At 43.3% G+C, this 19,574-nt stretch overlaps 1 protein-coding gene across 1 annotated transcript in view; it reads left to right on the top strand.

Annotated features, from left to right (window-relative positions):
* The window catches only part of Epha4 (EPH receptor A4), a 142,922-nt gene that overhangs the window by 79,076 nt on the left and 44,272 nt on the right, over positions 1 to 19,574 (top strand). Inside the window, exon 5 of the mRNA XM_051154023.1 lies at positions 8,109 to 8,447. Within this exon, the coding sequence (XP_051009980.1) occupies positions 8,109 to 8,447 (339 nt within the window). The remainder of the gene's footprint in view (positions 1 to 8,108; positions 8,448 to 19,574) is intronic.

Consider the following 19,574-nt stretch of genomic DNA (forward strand, 5'->3'; position numbering starts at 1 on the left):
TGTGTCCAAGTGGTTCAGTTTTGAAATCATGGACAGCTCTGCCTTGGCACTCCTCGTTGTTAAAACACATAAACTGCTGTGATAAAAGGTTCTGCACCGTTCATAAATCTCAAAAGTGGTATCCCTGGACAGCAGTCTTTATGTAAACTCACCCTGCCGTCAGGGTCAAGAGAAAGCAATTAGTGGTGGCAACGTACACAGCTGTCAGGGGAGTGGGGGCTTCATTTTGGAGTCCAAACTTATACACCCCCAACTGTTTACTCTGCCTTACAACCTGTCTTTCAACCAGAGAGAGATTAAGAACAAAAGCTTATCTGAAGGGTTGGAGGGCTTCCCAGCTAAGACACTGAAGTATTAGTGACAGTCCAAAAGTTGTGCGTGCTCCAAGAAGCCTTATGAAATGGAACTGGAGCCCCAAGGTGCCTCTTCCTCAGAAGATAATGTCTTGTAACCAGTTGCCTTGGCATTTTATCGGGTGACAGTTGCGCTTAAAGAGATTGATCATGTTAGGAGTTATGACTCTGCCCAGGCTCCTGGGGATGTTCCTTGCTACTTCCAGAATTAATTTCATGGCTCAGGCATTGGATTTTTAAGATGGTGATTAAAAATCAGTTAAGTATTAAAAATCTATAATGGGTCTGGATGCCATGGTGCCACAGGAGCTCTGATACTATGACTTCTCTGTCAAGTAACACTCCTTGTCTTGGTTATAGACTAAAAAAATTTTTTTCTAAAATTTTAATAAAAGACTGCCCTTTATTTTGTTTTTTTTCCTCTGTCAGCCCCCCTTCATACTCTCTCTCTCTCTCTCTCTCTCTCTCTCTCTCTCTCTCTCTCTCTCTCTCTCTCTCTCTCACACACACACACACACACACACACACACACACACACACATGCACACACGCACACAGGCTATGGCAAAGATGGCTCTGATAAGGATGTTGCATTATCCGGATAAAGCAGCAGTTAGTTACTAGGCCACTAAATACCATTAGAGTTCAGGGTGTAATGGGAGTATAAACAGTAAGCCGTGGGCCGGGGACAAAGCTTAGTGGGTAAAGTACTTGTCAGTATGGATGAGGACATGAGTTCAGTTCCCAAAACCCATTTTAATTTGTTTGTTTGTTTTGTTTTGTTTTTTTCAAGACAGGGTTTCTCTGTGTAGCCTTGGCTCTGTCCTGGACTCACTTTGTAGACCAGGCTGGCCTTGAACTCACAGTGATCCGCCAGCCTCTGCCTCCCCTAGTGCTGGGATTAAAGGCGTGTGCCACCACACCCAGCCTCCCATTTTGTTTTTAATCCAATGCAGGAGCATGCTCTTGTAGCTGCAGCTAGTCAGCTTAACCTACTTAGTTGTCTAGATCCAAGCAAAATAAGAGATCTTGTGTAAAAATCAAAGTGGACAGTAGGAGACTCTGCAAGGGCTCTCAGTGTACTCTGGCTTCCACATGCACAGATATGTACATTCAATCCACATACATGAACACACACAAGAAATAAGAATGGAAACTAATATTCTCACAGGAAGGAAATAAATAGGTTATGTGTTGAGGGCCTCAGGGTCTGTTAGCACTTTGATTCCAGTTGTTACAAGATATTGAATTTTCAGGTTTTCATGGGACTTTACACCATATGTCTATGTCTGTTAAACCCATGTCCAGATGGAATCATCATATTGATAAAGCATTGAGCTCTTCTTTTAAGAATTAAGTCCACTTCCAGTTCATATGGGTTGGGTGGTGTGTACGGAGTATTGTTATCCTGGCTTTGGCTTCCTATGGAATAAGTTCACATCATGGTTCTGCCTCCTATTGTACACAGTATGACCAGATAAATGGTTAGCTAGTGGTTTTCAATCATGTGTGTATCTGTGCATGTGTGGGATGTGTGCATGTGAGTGTAGTGCCAGAGGAGACCAGAACGGGGCAGGGCAATGAAGTGGAGATCCAAGCACCTGTGAACCACCTCACATATGTGCTGAAAGCTAAGCTCACGTTCTCTGCTTCAGCAGTGGCCACTCTTATCTGCCGAGCCATCTCAATTGTACGTGCTGCATTTTTCCAGTGGAGAACACATGTTTAGTAAAGGAGGAAGAAAATCTCTTTTGTGATATAACATATGATATTTTATGATAAAGCGGGATGTGCTGTGATAACCCTTTGTATCTGCTATAATTTGGCTATAATTTCTTCGGGACCTCTTACTGTCAAACTCTTGTCAACTGAATGGAAGTTGACATTCCACAAGAAAACAATAATTACCCATTGTAACACCTTTCACCAGTACTTGCTAGGTGATGTGGAAAGCATTTCACACCACTACAGGAAATGAATGTTCATTTAACTTCTCCATGTGCAGTGCCCATCTTTGTTAGAGCACTGAGAAGTAATAGTCCATGTATTTCATTCCTTGCTCAGACAATGACATCAGGTATAACATAGATTTTAGAAATCCGCATTATTCATGGCTTCATAGTCTGGGTTTCCTCTACTGACTTATGCTGCATTTAATGTGCATATAATGTATATAATTATGAGGGCACATGTATTACTATGCTACAAACAATTTATGGAAGGGAGGGGCAATGTGTCGTGGCTCGGAGGTAAGGGGATACAAGTCCATCATGGTAGCAAGTCACAGGAGTGGGTGTTGGCGATTGCAGCAAGAACAAGTGTGGCTGGTTACATAGTTAGTTGCAACTGCCAGGAAGCAGGAGACACAGGGCAGGATACAAGTTCTAAAGCCGGAGCTCTAGCACTCCTTTTTATCTAGCAAGGCTTCTTTACCCCTTAAAAGTTTCACAGCCTCCCCACATCCCCCTAAATATGCAGGCACACAAGCCTGTGGGGTAGTACCTTCTGGGGCCCTCTTCTGGGAGGAAGAATCATTTGTTTACCTAAGTCCACCAGAAAACACAGATGTTTACATTATTATTCATAACAGTAGCAAAAGTTACAGTTATGAAATAGCAACAAAAAAAATTTTGGGGGGGGGGGGTTTGACAGTCACCACAACACAAGGAAGAGTATGAAAGGGTCACAGCATTGGGAAGGAAGGTTGAGAACCACTCACGAACCCTCTAGAAATGATTGACAAGCTATGGCCAATTTTAACGGCTATCTACTTTTGCCAAGTTTTCCTGGGGACAGCCATGCCCAATGGTGGAGATACTTGCTGTGGCTGCTGAGTGCTTGTTGCCAAGAGCATATGGCCCATAAAGACTAAAATATTTACAGTGTGGTTATGTAATAAAAAAAAAAAGTTCTTACAAAGAAAGAATGCTGACCTCGTTCTATTCATAAATTAAAGGTTATTGCATTTGCCTTTTGTTTCTGGTAGTGTAGTTATTATCTGTGCCACTAAATCATATTAAAAACAAGAAGGGCATTCAAAACGTGAAAACTTTAAAAGAGTTTCACACGCCAACCCCATCCTTGGGCTGCAGAGACAGAGAATGCTAAGCTTATTATATGTGAACGCCATGGGGAGATTTACAAGTGCCATTCAAAATGCAGCCAGGGAGTGTCTTCCCTTACCCAGCTTCTCAGCATCTGATTATTTCATATTTAAAAATGGCTTAATTTGGTGATAAAAATAAAATTAAATGGGGGAAGGGAGTTCTATTAAAGTTCTATTAAAGGCAAATACGAGGCTTCCTTTTGAAATACTAGAATCCAGAGAGCTTTTTAGCTAACTTCAGGATACATCATCGCTCGAGAACAAAGCACCAGAGAGACTGGAGCCCTTCGATTCTGAGTTGACAAAGCTTTAACTGACAGGCCCCATTTTTAAGCTCCCAGGTAGGGTGCCTAGTCACTCCCCTATAGTCCATTATAGGAACAGGACAGAGCAGGGTGCCTGCTTGCCTATATATCCAATGCACATATACTTTGTATTTAGATGCCCTTCGCCTATTTCCTCTATCACAAAGGCATTAAAATGAGCTGAAACGTTCTGTTTCATTTTGTTTTCTCCCTCCTCTCCTGCCGGGTGAGGAAATGAGACCCGTGATATACATGTGTTAAGTAAACAAGCCCTGGGCAGTAACCATTGATACTGGACATACAGTTTTTTTGAGCCAGGGTTTCCCTGCAGCTTTGGCTTCCTTTGTAGGTCAGACTGGCCTTGAACTCACAGAGATCTGGAGAACATTTCTTTTTTGCTTTTTCGAGACAGAGTTTCTCTGTGTAGCCTTGACTGTCCTGGACTCACTTTGTCCACCAGGCTGGCCTCGAACTCACAGTGATCTGCCTGCCTCTGCCTCCCAAGTGCTAGGATTAAAAGCTTGTGCCACCACCGCCTGGCAACTTTCTTTACTGAATACTTTGAGCTGGTGGTTGGATCCCTGGAAGTAGACCATGTGTGGATAGAGAGCCTCACTGCACTCAGAACTGGAAACTTTACCTGCAGATGGGCCCCTCTGGCCCGGAAGGCAATCACCGTTAGAGACTTGATCATTACTAGGTACTTAGGTACAAGACTTAATTTTAATTTCTGTTTGTTTGTTTGTTTTGTTTTGATAGGGTTTCTCTGTGTAGTCTTGGCTGTCCTGGACCAGGCTAACCTTAAACTCACAGTGACCTGCTTGCCTCTGCCTCCCCAAGTGCTAGAATTAAAGGCGTGTGCCACTACACTTGGCTTAGTTAGACACAGGAAGAGAAAATAGGTGTGATCAGAGGTTTTCTTTTGCATGTTTTTTGTTTATTGGCTGTTTCATGTTTCTCAGCAAGCCTGCTTTCCTTTAGACATCCTTGCAAAGAGTTGTAGACCTAGATTGGCTTTGGCTGTGAGTCTTCAAGTCCATTCCGCCCCCCCCCCCCCACCATTGTCTTGAGAAGAGAACTTCATTTTTCTTTTCTGAGGAAGCAGTGGCTCTTCACTAAAAATGAGAAACACACTCATTCCACATTTGTCATCTTTTAATTGGCAGGAGTTATAAAAAGAAAGCACAGTCCCACAGACGAAACACAGGCACCATTATGATTCTAGCTTGTAAAGCACGCGTGCTTTTCTGGGTCTTTGTAGGCCAGCGTGCTAATCATACAGGGGAGGGATTTCCATGTTTCATTTCCCCCTTTATCACACAACGGTAATTGTCCAATTTGTACACGGCTGCTACTATGTTCCCATCATGTTCCTAGGCACCAAAATAGGACACACAAGCAGTGCTATTCCGTAAACCTGGAGGCAACACTCACTGACCTTGAACTTTGTTTGTGGTCTTTAACCGTTTATCTGAAAGCCCTCTTTTAAGAACCAAGAAGGCTGTCTGAGACCATCGCTAGTTTTCCTATCAACATGCCCCCTCCCATCCTCAAATGCTGTTACATCTCTGTATTTCTTTCCACATGGCAGTGGTACATCTCTGGATCCTGTGACCATTTAGTTTTCTGCTCCATTTCTCCTCTGTTTAGACACTGCGTGCCCCGTCCTACATACTAATGACTGACTTTTTGCCTCTGCAGCACTTGGTTCATTGTGTCACATTTTCCCATGTGAAAGTAGACTGGGAGCCTTGGCGAGGCAGTTAATGGATTTCAGAGTCACTCTTGTTTAGCCCTGAAAGTCACTGAAAAAAAAAAAAAAAAAAAAAGAACCAGTGGCTGACCCATTTTATAAACCAGACTGTGGACAGCTTCAGCTGCAGGCCAGCGATGGCTTTCACCGTGGTGGCCATCACAAGTCACAGGGTTTGAAGAGTAGAAAATGTACACACACCCCTACTTAAAGTGACGCTTGTGCCTGGTGGAGCAGAAACAGCCCAAGACTAGGACACAATACTTTGGGGCATCAGTAAAGTTCTGTGACTATATTATGCACTTTCACCTTTGCCTGTCTGCCTTCCCCATCTCAGTCCCCTCATCTTCAAATTTAGTACTTAACACCATATTTGGCTCTTGGAGTCTGATATTTTTGGTAACTCCATGTGCATATTCTAAAACCATTTATCCATTCTTACTCTATCCTACCTACTGTATTCAACACCATAAATCCAGTCTTAAAATCTAAATAAAAGAAAATGTATTTTCTTTCTGGGGGTTTTATGAAGAAGGCTTAGTGTTAACACAAATTTTGGAATAATTTTGTTAATTTTTGTTTTCCTTAAAATTTGAAGATTAGGAGGATAGGTCTTAGACCTAAGAAGATTGAAGATAATTAGTCTCAAGGGGAGACAGGGAGAAGTTGCTTACCTTTTTAAAATAGCATCTTTAATTTAGCTGTAGGAGAGAGCAGAAGGGGAGATTTCCCACACAGAATGTGTCCACCAAATCCATTGCCCCCATTCATCACCACCAGCCAAGGAATGAGTACTGAATGTGACTGTACAGCCACAAGCTACCTGCTTCACTTCTGTCTCCATTACTGCTTCGCACCGGATACAGCATTCCACTGTGGCTAAGGGAGAATCAATTTCATACAGTTAACTTCCCTTCCAGAGGCAAGTGTAAAATTACTTTCAAAGTGGTCATCTCCCAAACGTGTGTGTGTGTGTGTGTGTGTGTGTGTGTGTGTGTGTGTATTTCTGTGTCTTTGTTTGTTTGTTTTAGCTATTTTATTTGTGTTCTTATACCCTTTTCCTCCCCAGTCCTTTCCAATCCCTCAACATTAGGTGGTTGAGAAAGAACATTAGAGAAGAAAAGAGCATAGCCCTCTTTAGACTACTTCCGGCTGGTTTAGGGTCATTGAGTTCCTTGGGGCGACTCCAATCAGGATTTGGGGGGGGGGGTTGGGGTTCTTTGAGACATGGTTTCTCTGTGTAGCCTTGGCTGTCCTAGACTCACTTTGTAGACCAGGCTGGCCTCGTACTCACAGCGATCTGCCTGCCTCTGCCTCCCGAGTGCTGGGATTAAAGTAAAGATGTGCACCAGCACGCCCTGCAATATCTCCAATTTTTGGTTAAACAAGAACCAGAAGCATCAGGAGAGAAGCATCAGCCTTCCTCTTTGGAAGCCTTCCTCTTTGTGCTCTGGCATTTATCCCTTCTGCAAAGTTCCCAGAATTCCAAACGTCAACGAGCCTCAGCTGGCAAAATCACGCCCTTGCCAGTGCACTAGGCAAATCATAATGATCTGTTGTGAAGCAGCCTCTTAGCATAATTGGGATTTTAAAGGAACCAAAATTCTCAGTACAGATGTGTTTAAAAAAAAAAAAATCCATTTTTTGGCTCTTCACTTTGTTTGCTTCTTTTTAATGATTCAAGGCATCTTTTAAACTTTTGAAGCTGAGGTAGATCAAGAAAGCCCCTCCTTCCTCCCTCAATTCCAGTCTCTGTCTGACAGCAATTAGGGATGTCCTCTTGACTAACTGGTCCATACTCTCATCTTTTATTGTTTTTCAGTACCTATGATGCTTTGCATAACCAAGCGTCTATAGATCATGATAGTAGCCATCATTGCTCACATTTCAGAAACATTTTGATGTTTTTGTAGATATGAATGTGCTTTTCCATAGCCTGGTGCAGGAGCGAGAGGAGGTACCCGGTAGGCATGGGCAGCCAGGCCTAGCTCTGAGGTGTCTCAGCAGCCGTGTGTACCTTTGACTGACGTCTTCGCAATCATGTTAAACCAGTTCGTGCTAATTACCCACCAGTGTTTTAACTCTCATCTGCATCTGGGGCCACAGACCCATATCTTTAGAGCTCTGGCCATTTAATTTGCTATTGGTAATGTGTTCTACTGAGCCATCACAGCATGTCTTCAAAAGCAGTCTCTTTAAGTGTTAGTTTTCGGGTCCCCCACAGCCTTGGGAGCTAGAATCCCATTGGTAGAGGCAACTCTCAGCAGGTAAGATGGATACGAGATAACATATGCTGCTTTGCTGGGGACAGAAAGCAGGCCTGGGCTTCAGGCTCGCTGCTGTAGAGTGGTTTCACGTCTCTAAGTGGCATGTTTATTTTCACTGGAAGAAGAATGACACAAGACACCCACAACTTCTATTGTATTGTTCTTTTAAAGGATCCTTTTTGTTAGCTTTCTTTGCCTTTTGCTTGCTTTGCCAAATGGGCCGCCCCCTTCTCTCCTAAGAGCAGCAGAGAGAATAATACAAACTCTGAAGGGGTCCAACAGGATCTCAGTTTTTGGTGTGACGATCTGTTTTTCTTTCCCCAGGCCCACCATCTGCTCCCCTCAACTTGATTTCAAATGTCAACGAGACGTCTGTGAACTTGGAATGGAGCAGTCCTCAGAACACAGGTGGTCGTCAGGACATCTCTTACAATGTGGTCTGCAAGAAATGTGGAGCCGGTGACCCCAGCAAGTGTCGGCCCTGTGGGAGTGGAGTCCACTACACACCGCAGCAGAATGGCCTCAGGACGACCAGAGTCTCCATCACTGACCTCCTAGCACACACCAACTACACGTTTGAGATCTGGGCAGTGAATGGAGTGTCTAAATATAACCCTAGCCCGGACCAGTCAGTGTCTGTCACAGTGACAACCAACCAAGCAGGTAGGAAGCAATGTTTATTTACCTTTTTCCTTCTTTTTTTGTTTGTTTGTTTGTTTTGTTTTGTTTTTCAAGACAGGGTTTCTCTGTTTAGCCTTGGCTGTCCTGGACTCACGTTGTAAACCAGGCTCACAATGATCTTCCTGCCTCTGCCTCTTGAGTCTGGGGTTAAAGGCATGGGCCACTTCACCTGGTCCAACGCCTATTTACTATAACTGAGTGTTTACTGTGGAGGAAGCCATACGTGCTGATAATAATCATGAGTTATAGAACCCATTGTAAACCTAGAAGCGGTGTTAGAATGCAGAAGGTTTGGATGAGGACAGTTACCAGTTTAGCAGATAGCTTCACACAGCAGCTGCCTTTCTGACATCAGACAGGTCGGACAGTAGTGAACTGAGTCACTTGGTCGCATTTCATATTTGATTTTCTTCTTTTTGTCTTTTAAGACTTAGCTGTTGATGTGTGTGTGTAGGTACGTGCATGCATGCAGATTTGAGAGCCTATGAGTACCAAAGCACTAAGAGGCTGAAAGAACCTGGTGTCTGTCTCGTCATCATTTTCTTTGAGGCAGGGTCTCTCCCTAAACCTGGGGCTTGTGTTTTCTAGGAAGCCAGGAAAGATCAGTAATCCTTTGGTCTTTGCCTCATTCTGGGGATATTAAAAGTGTATGCTGGGTATGTGGCTTATCAACTGATTGCTGGGATTCGAACTCTGGTACTTATGATTGTTCTACCACCAACCTTTGCTTCCCTCCTCCAACACCCTTCCCCATCCTGGCATGCATGTTACTGACTGAGCTATGGTCCCAGCCCCTAGCTTTTTGCCTTTTAGTTTTGTACTTTTACATCATCCAGCATTTGACGTCTCATTTTTCTAAAATGTAGTATCACAAGCAAGAGTAATCACCGGCAACGTTTGTTTTGCTGCAGTGTGTGTGTGTGTATGTGTCTGTGTGTGGACATGTGCTAAACTCAATGGACGTATCACAAACTCCTTGGACCAATCATTGATGTCTGTGATTAAGAAGTGGCCAACACATGCAGAGCGGTCTGGTTATGAATAATCAGTATTTTTTTTCTTTTTGGCTTTTCAAGACAGGGTTTCTCTGTAGCTCCAGCTGTCCTGGAACTAACTCTATAGACCAGGCTGGCCTCAAACTCACAGAGCTCCACCTGCCTCTGCCTCCTGATTGCTGGGACTAAAGGAGAGCACTACTGCCTGCTGACCAGTCAGGATTTGTAAATTCTGTCTTTCCCCATCGTCCACAGTGCTGGACAACTGCCCTTCCACTGAGCTTCATCTTCAGTCTTCATCTTTTCTTACACCTTTTCAGTTATAATCACTCAAAGAAAAGCATTGTATTCCTAACCAATTTAAAACTAGGACCACACCTTTTAAGGCTACGTCTGTGCGGGGGGTCAAATCTGAAGTCATTCCCTGGTAGAGGGCAGCCCTTGGGAGATGGGCTGAAGATAGACTTACCCTCCATAGGCTTTTTAGGAAGAGACTCCCGTGATTCTTATACTTAGAAGGACTCAAGCCAAAAGATTACATCAACCGACACCTACTATGCCAAAGGTCCAAAGAGCGAAGGGAAGACATGTAGAAAATCTTCTCCATGAGTAACACGTGCAAGAACTTTATTAGGAATGGAGCAAAGAGTCAAAACTTTTATGAAAAATGTTGTTGTAATTATTGCAGATCTAGTGGAAAACCGGACTGGTAATTCCTCTGGAACAATGAGGTGTCTTTCCCCCCTTGTCACGTCGAGCAAGCCTGCAGGGAGGTTTGTTTTGTAGGACAAAATTCCACCTCTTTATTTTAATTTTCATGGAGGTGGATGCTGGGAAGCTGTTCAAAATTAAAAATAAATCTTTCAATAAAGAGACCTCCTATGAGGCCAGCCGCAAAGTGTTTTTGCTCAGCAGAGAACTACATATGTGTGCTGGGCCGCCTCAGTGTCCCGCCACATGCTTTGAAGTTCACTGATTCAAAATCATTGGGTAGTTTGTCTTTACTTAACAAACCCCTTCTTCATAGTAGTAAAAATTAATAATGGAGGCTGAATTCCTGAGTGAGTGTAGCAGTCATCAGCTCTATGGAAGCTCCCCTAAGCATATTTACATATGCGCAATTATATTCTAATTGCATTTGGTTCCATCATTCCATTAAATTAGACTCCTTAAGGACCTCTATAGACAACAATGACTTACTCTATAAGGAATACATAGAATTAATGGTGGTTAGAGCATTTAGCACCCAGAGACCTCATGACAATTCTCCCCCTTTGCTGTGTTTTCATGGGCTTTGTTGTGTTTTGTTTTTCTCTCATGAGTAACATGGTGTTTGTTTGTTTGTTTGTTTGTTTTTAATACACAAACCAAGTACTAGATAACAAGGAGAAAAATCTTAGTGTAGACAGTGGACTTTCCTCCAGTTATTGGGAAGTCAGTAGTATTCCTGAGTCAGCTTGGCCTGTCTTCCATTGTGAGAGAAAGGAGTGTAAGGTTTGGACTTAGAAAATTTTTGATGGAAGTCAGTGTGAATGGGCCGTGTTCTCACAAGAATGTGTAAACCATTTGAACCCAGATTTAGGAACAGGCCTCTGTTCCCGCACCCCCTCACCCCCCTACCACCCTCCTACTCCCAAGCAAAAACACAGAAGACAAAGGAAATCAGGGTACCTGACACTTGCCTATTGATAAGGTGATTGATGGATGCCAACTTTGTAACTAACCAAAAGGGCTTAGTGGAGTGACACAGATAGTTACCCAGTAGACTGATGGCAAGGGTCCCGCAGGAAGGAAGCTGGTACTGAGGCTGAAGAGTGAGCATTCTGAATGTGTACAGAGTGGTTGGCGTTGAACACATGCTGGATTCCCTGTTTTCACCAAATGCTTACAGAGGTGTCAACTACTGCAATTCCCCCCTCCCCCACCTCCACAGCAGGAGTGATGAAGGATGTGGGGTGCGAGGGTTGTGGAACTACCTAAAGTGTCATCACATTAAAGCTTGAAGGGGGAAGTTCCTCCCAGACTTCCTGTCCTTCATGACAGGCAAAAGGAGTACACTGAGGCTTGGCTTCCTCTATCTTCCATCCTGTGGTGACTATCCTGACTTTTGTTTTGGAAATTTCCTTGGTGTTTATGCGAAATGGATATGCAAACTGCTGGGTGATTTTGTTTTCTTGAAGGCTTTCTTTGAGTTTACTTAGACTTAGGCGGACCATCTCAGGCAAATGGATATAAACAGGGTGTGTTGTTCCTAGGAGAGAGAAATGCTGTGTATGTAAATGAAGCAAGGCTTTCTGGCTAAGGAACGGGTAGTTTTCCTTAAATTGCTGTGGGGGCTGGCAGCATTAATATTGCTGAGTTGTTTTTTTTTTCCTTTGCGTTCCCCAACCTCCTCGGGCTTGGTTTGTCAGCTCAGGTACTAGATCATTCCGAGAGGGGAAAGTACTTGTTTGTCTTAAATCATTATTAACCTGACACCTACTCTTAGGTTTCTCTACAAACCGCAACTTGCATCCACAGGCAGTGGCATCCATTTTCTTTCAAAGAGTATGTATTGTGTTGGTGTGTGCGTGAGAGAGGATATACGGGTAGGTGGGCGTGCGCATGATGGTACATGTGTCGAGGTCAGGAAGCAGCTTCCATCTTGAGGGAGCTGTGAGCACTCTAACCTGTTGAACCGTGTCCCAAGCCCCAATATACATATTGGCTTTGTATTTTCTTGGAAAAGAGCTGGCCACCTCCCTCTGGCAGCAATAGTGTTACAATGACAACCATTTGTAGCATTCAAGTAGTCTGTATAGACTCTGTGATTATCTAAACCTGGCCAATCACTGCCTTTCCTATGGGATCCTATGCATTCAGATATACAGTCAAAAGCCAATATGACCTTGGAATTAATAGGTCTGGACTCTTGAGGATAACATTCCAAGTGGGACCTTAACAGCAAGCAATTCCAAGGTGGGAAGCAATTCTATAGGGTCTCGGTATAATTATCATTACAACTTCGCCACACTGGTGTGACTTTACAGTGATGCACATCTCCTAAGGGTCCCATAGCCAAGAGACGTTCTCCTGTCTGCTTGTAGTAGTGCATAAAGCAGGCTCCTGTTTCCTGGGTTGAATTGCTGTAGGCTGAGAACATAATTTAGTCATTGCTGTTCTCAGGCAGTTGTCTGAGCTTTCAGGAGCCTCTGTGAAGACCTCACTCAGTTGCTTTACCATTAGATAAACCAGCAGTGCTTGTTCCACTAGCATTGTTCTTCAGAGCTGCCCAGTTAAGGAAACTGCAAGAAGAATGCTATGCTACCGACAAGCGACATGATGGCACTTTGTCATAGCGCCATTGGACCAGCTATAGTAGTAGTTATTCAATATGCTTGTTGACTTAACTTTTATTTACAGTAAAAACAAATGGGTTAATTCTGTCTAGTAGTAATACACCCAATAAACTCAAAATAAAGAGAAGAGAAAAGTAAATAATTAAGTACAAGAGGCACACTACACTGTCTGTTATTACTCAACTGGTAAGTCCCCATTCTCTCCTGCTCTGCCATCTTTTAATTAGACATATTATGTTATTTGAGAGGGATAATGGAGAACAGTGGGAATTCTCATCCCCACTGGGTATAATTGCTACCTGCCTTCTAGATAGCTGAAGAAAGCTTCAGGGAAATGGTGGGAGAAGGAAGAAAAAAAATCTTGGGACAATTTAGAGAGGTGATATACCACAGGCATAAAGGAGCGGGGGTGGGGGGTGGGGGGGGTGGGATCTGAAGCTTAGATGGATTTATATGATTAAGGGGTGGAAGTGGGGGGCTCGAAAACATACAAAACCAAATCGAGAAAACAAAAACCTGAGTTTAGGGCCCATATGAAAATTCATAGCTTTCCTATGCCACGTTCCGACAAGGTTAAAGAGAATACAATTGTCAGATAAGCAGAGCCTTGCAGTAGTATGCTGAAGGCAAAAAAAGGAAGAGGAGAACTTGGCTTTATATGAAAGGTGTTGAAAGGCAGGGTCATAGCTCACCAGGAATCTGGCCAGCGGTAAGGTGTGAGAGAGAGACGGAGGCCAAACTGGAGTTGGCCAGAAGGAGGATGTGAGATCAAAGAAGAAGCAGAAGGCACATTCCAAGAATTATGGCGGAATACAATGCTCAGATGAAGTGGGCTCAGGACCAAGGCTTTTCTTTAAGCTTTCAAAGGGAGAGAAAACAACACATGGCTGGTATTTGGAAGGCACAAATGTTGGTTGATTCAGCATCCTACATCCCCTGTTCTCAAACAACCCATTAAGAATGGCTTTCCTATTTCTAAAGGGTTAAACATAATCAAAAGATGAGTGGTAGCTTATGGCACTTGGACATGTGGAGTTCAGATATTGGTGTATATGAATAAAGTTTTATTGGAACACAAGACCAGTCATTTGTTCACATGTTGTGTGGGAGGGCTTCCGGCTCAAGAAGCATGGCTGGGTAGTTATGGCCGAGTGAATGGCCAGCAGTGTAAACATAATTAACTCTCTGGCTTTACATTTATTTTTTAAGCTGGTTTCTGCTCTGGAATACTAAATCAAGAAAGGGGGAATAGTCAGAGCGGAGGTTAGGATGTGGAAATGGCTGTGCCACTTGTGGGAAATGGTGCTTCGGGGGAAGGATGTGGTGGCTTAGCACTCCAGTTAATCCATATGAGACGGTTTGTATTTGGCAAGACACTTCATTTGTAAGATGTTTTGATTGTGTTAAAATTAACCAAAGCAATTACGATTTCAAACATGCCTTTGCTTCCTTGGACCACAAAGCTTTCCCCATTGATGCTCACATTTAAACATGCCTTCCATTTAAACGTTTGTTCTCTTCAGGTTTTACAATTATTTTTTTAAAATTTCATTTGTGTGTGTGTGTGTGTGTGTGTGTGTGTCTGACATGTATGTGTGGGCACATACGCCATGGTAACTTTGGAGTTGGCTTTTCCTTCCACCGTTATATGGGTTCTACGGATTGACCCCAGCCATCAGTCTTGCTCAGTAAATGCCTTTGCTCTCTGAGCCAGTGAGGGTTCCTGGGTCTCTGTAAAGTCTACACCCTTACCACTTTGGGTCTTAGATGATCACATGCTCTGATTGCTCATGCTGTCCTCTCCATGAGATGACTGCCGTCTGCTTTGATCGCCAGGAAATCGTACTATTTTTTCTTAGCCCTACAAAATTGGAAGGGAAAACATGTGGTAGAACTAGTGCGATTTCCCACTGAACTCCGCCTGTAAAGAAATCCCTCTGAGACTGCAGAAATGGGGTCTGGGCATCCTTCCTCTTTGGTGCATAATGGTAGGAGTGCAAAAGTTGGGGCTGCTTGAGAGACCTTTGTTTGCTAGGATAATTATAAGCTTGACCAAGCACACAGTGGTCTTCAGAGGAGCCAGGCTGTGGTTTTCTCATTAACAGCTGTGCTCCAGCCACTGACGCCTGGTTTAGTTCATCGTCCTTATAAAATGTGAATTTGGAAAACATATAGTATGCTGTGGGTTTTTGTTGTTGTTGTTGTTGTTTTTTTAAAGAAACAATCTCTGGATTTAAACTTAATACCAAAAAATATTTTTATTTCTATAGAATTTTGTTACTTTCACTACTAATAACCCTACTTGTTAATTCATTATAATTCTAAAATCAAATATATAAGCAATTCTATAAAATATTAGCTTTTTGTTTGGGGAGCCAGGATTCCTAGATTCGTATTCATAGTTGTTTCCATAAGGCCTGGTGAGGAGAAAAAAATGAAAAGCCTTCCAAAGGAATCTACTAAATTACCCACTTCAAGGTTGACTGAGCAGCTTAGACAAATGGTATGTCTACAGCGCCTAGTGCTAATTATTGTGTATAAGTGAAAGTTCTCATTGTTTAGAGAGGTAAATATTTCATTCTCAGAAAATGGACGTTGGTTTTTATTTATATGCCTAAGCCAGAGAACACTGTTTTTCTTAACTCCGTTTGCTTTGCTCCTACATAAATATACACACATGTGCATCTGTAAGACGGGAAATCCACTCTCTTGCATGCTCTTGGCAGTCTAATTCGGCTCTCTTTCTCATTTCTCAGTGTTATGCTTGTTACACTGAGCTCCACTGCCAACTTGTACACTCTGGAGAAACCATCAAGACATCCATAAAATAAATGCCTGTCTAAGGTGAGAATTGAAGAGAGCAGGGCTTGCATGGGTTTTTAGGTGGGTGTCTACACTCTCTGGATGTCCTTCCAGCCAGCGAAATGAATCCCTACCTCCTCAGAGTAGCCAAAGGAGACCAGAGTCCAGTCTGCAATAGAACACCAGGAAAAAAATCCAGGGAGTCTTTTTTTTTTTTTTTTTTTTTTTTTTTTTCCCCGAAAGAGGGTTTCTCTATGTAGCCTTGGCTGTCCTGGACTCGCTTTGTAAACCAGGTTGGCCTCGAACTCACAGAGATCCGCCTACCTCTGCCTCCCAAGTGCTGGGATTAAAGGTGTGCGCCACCACCGCCAGGCTGATCCAGGGGTTCTTTATCGAAGCTCCCATTAATTAATGCCTTGCTGATGTCTCTAAATGATTTTTGTTTTGCCTTAAATACCATGAAAACCTAAAAGTCCTGTTGCAGAACTAATCCCGCTTTGAGAGATCTGAAGTCTGAAGGCACTAATTGAAATCCTTGTCTGGGTCTTCCAAAGATAGAGTCAGGAAGACCTCGCACATCGTCTTCAGGTGCATCAGGAAATACTGCTTTAGGTTTGTAATTTGTTCAGAGAAGCAAAGCCTTAGTGTTGGAATGCTTTCATTAGATTAGCTTTTCTATGGTGTCCACCTGGCTCTGATGAAATGTATTCATTGTGGCCCCTTTGGGAAGAGAGACAAAGAGTTCCAGTAAATTCCCAAGTCTGTCCTCAAGGTCCTGAAGGGTGAGAGTGAAGTTTAAATAGTGGGTTAGTATGCACATCTAAGCCAGCCCAGTCAAGGTGTGGGCCCACCCACTGCTGACCCTTCATTGTCTGGGCTTCAGTTGCATCCTGTAAGGTGGTCTGCAAAGTTGTTAGATCTGTGTGAAGTCTTTTTCCAGTTCTCACTCTGGCTGGCACCTGTTCTTCTCCCACCAGGAAATTCTCTCTCTCTCTCTCTCTCTCTCTCTCTCTCCATCTCCTCGTCTCTCTCTTCTCTCTCTTTCTCTCTCTCTCCACTCTCTCTCTCTCTCTCTCTCTGTGTGTGTGTGTGTGTGTGTGTGTGTGTGTGTGTGTGTGTTGGGGGGTGGTCTTTAGAACATCTTCATTTCTGCGGAGCTCATTACAATATGAGGTCAGTGTTAAGAGAGCTGTGAGAATCTGGCTAAACAGCCCTCAAAATGGCTACTATATAAACACTGGTCTGCAGTTCTGTACCTGAGCCATCTTTTGTGTTGTGTTATAATAAAGCATAGGGTCCACTTACTAAAATATAATGTCTAAAACATAGTACGGAGAAAGATGCAGTGCCATGAAATGGTTGTGCTGTAGTGTGCCAGCTGTTTTTACTCTGCAACTCCCAACCGGTAGATGCCATAGATAGACATGTTTCTTGGGCAGTTTGAGGTACACTTTTCAAAAACACCTTTCGGATGAAAGCTGCAGAACCGATGTTTTGAAGAAGAAGTTTTCCTAGGAGCTGCCAGTCTGTGGCATATGCACACAGTATTTTAGAGGCAGTGCCAGCTTCTCCCTTGAGAGCTAAAAGAGGATCTGTGACCAGCAGGCTCTCAGTGTGCAGCACACTTGGGGAAGATCCGTCCATTAGAACACACACTGAAAAGGCACGGCTCACAGTGGCGCCCTGCAGATTTTGTGTTTGTCTAGATACCACACCGCAAACAGTAAATCTGCAGAACCAGCTCCTTTTGGGTTGGGGAGGGCGACTCATTGTGTATTTGGGGGCTTAATAAGTTAAGGTAGATCGAAACGTAGCTCCAGCTTTATCCATGTTTCCTTACCAATGCTAAGGGCATAGAAACAAGCCAGTCTTTCAAATAAAGTTAGGAGCCAAAAGCTTGCTCAGCCATTCCCTGCCCTTACTAAGCCAAGGATTGCTGGTTCCAAGAGTCCATGACTCTTGAAGCCCATTGCACCTGCCCTGACCCTGTAGGGTTCCTAGGAGATTGGATCCTAGTGCTGGCTTTTCAGGGGCTCCCATCAACTCATTCTTTCTCACTTAAAGTGGAGGCAGGGTTATCACTGTAGAAGGTGGTGGGTCCTTGTGTCTTCAGTTTTCACCCCAAACTAGGAGAGCAACCAGGAGAGAACCCTGCCCAGTGGGAGCTAGATAGAAGCATGTCTCCATGTGAGCAGGAAGGAAGGATAGAGAGCCTAAAAGCCGTAAATGGTGTTTACAGCTTTCATTTGATTCCACTGCAGAGACGTCAACAGACGCAAGTGAGAGCCTGAGACAGAGCAGTTAGGGCGTCTTTGTAGAGTATAAAGATGTGTCAGTCACTTGGAGGAGAAGACCTTGGAATATAAGGGCTAATTTTTCAAAGCACATGTGAACCGGAGCTTCTCTTGGCATACAGTGTTTTTTTTTTTTTTTTTTTTTCTCTTCCTCCTCCATGTCAGATCCCATTCTAAATAACTTCCACAGCACATCAGAACCGGGCTTCATGTGTTTCTTAGTGACGGGGCCAGGGGGAATATTTCTAGGTGAGATGTTGCTCTAATGAGGTTCTTCCAGCACTTGGGGGCGTTCACTCCTGGGCGGAGCTGGATCCAGCAAATTTCACACTTCAGCAAATTGTATTTAAAGAGAGGCCCTTGAGAGATGTTGTGAACCCCCTATTAAAAACAAGTCCCCAAACAGTTATGGCTTTTCTAATGCATTCTTTGTTATATTTTATGACTACAAAAGTCATCTTGGATTCTTAAGCACACAGATCTAGTTGGAGACATCTATTGGCCTTCATAACGTTTTAAATTTTAATGGCTCGGTTGTTTCCGCTTTGAGCTTATACTGCATGTAGGAGTTTAAACTATCTGGCACACAGGATTCCGCTTCTGGCTGATACCCCGAAAATTAAAAAAAAAAATCTGTGGTTGCCAGTTCCCAAGCTTAAAAGCCTTGTCATAAATGCTCTTCTGTTCCTAACCTGTAATGTGTCCTTTTAAGAGAATTGTGCACAAGATAAAGGTTCAGACTTGAGGATAGCTGAAAGATCGTTTCATCACCATGGTTTTGTTGTTTGTTTGTTTGTTTGTTTGAGAGCATAGCATGTGGTGACCATTCAGAGGAACCCTTGTCAAAAGGAGCTGTTTATAATCCAATCTAAAGGTCTCTGTCTCTTTCTCCACTCACTGGTGGCTTCATTGTGCCCTGTCTATCACAGCGTTTGCCCCATATGTATCTGAACCCTTGGGTTTCTGCATTCCCTATAGACTTCCATACTGTGGAATCAAAGAGGAATTCAATTTCGACATCTCAAGCTTGGTATTCTTCCGCTGCTCTCCCCGCCTCTCATTTCTGCTCTTAATATTCCAATTTATTGTCCAGAGTCATCACTTTTTCAGCCCCATGGTTGTGTAAGACAGGTGCCATTCGGGCTTGGAAAGCTATCATATAGCAGAGAACACGTCAATTTGGCAAGGAAAGGTTCCCTAACATCTTTCTTAAGACACTAGCGCCCTGTCAGTAACGTTCTCTATTCTTCTATACTTTTGTGTTGCATTTTATTCTTTTCCAAATAGTGCTGTCTGAATTTTCTCTCTTCTGAGTATGGCTTTCAAATACAATGGTAGATTCATTTACCAAGAAAAGTTTAAAAGTTTGGGTAAAGGGTCTCAAATTCTCAATTTACAGTATCCATGACTTTTATAGGTAACTTAAATGAGCTCTTAAAATGACCCTTAGAAGGTAGGCGCCCTGTTCCAGATACATACGTCATATATACGTGATGGGGAATTGGACGGCTTAGATGACTAATGGGGTTTTGGACCTTTCTGCCTCTGAGTCACCTCTTTGAATGTGGACGGCATCCTAAGTGGTCCAAAGCCTGACCATTTGGCAGCCATGAGTGATTATGTTAATGGGATTGGTTTCAGTCCAGGTCTTTGTCGACAGGTGTTCACATCATAACTGAC

Source organism: Acomys russatus, chromosome 12, assembly GCF_903995435.1.
Source record: "Acomys russatus chromosome 12, mAcoRus1.1, whole genome shotgun sequence".
NCBI classification, from domain to species: domain Eukaryota; kingdom Metazoa; phylum Chordata; class Mammalia; order Rodentia; family Muridae; genus Acomys; species Acomys russatus.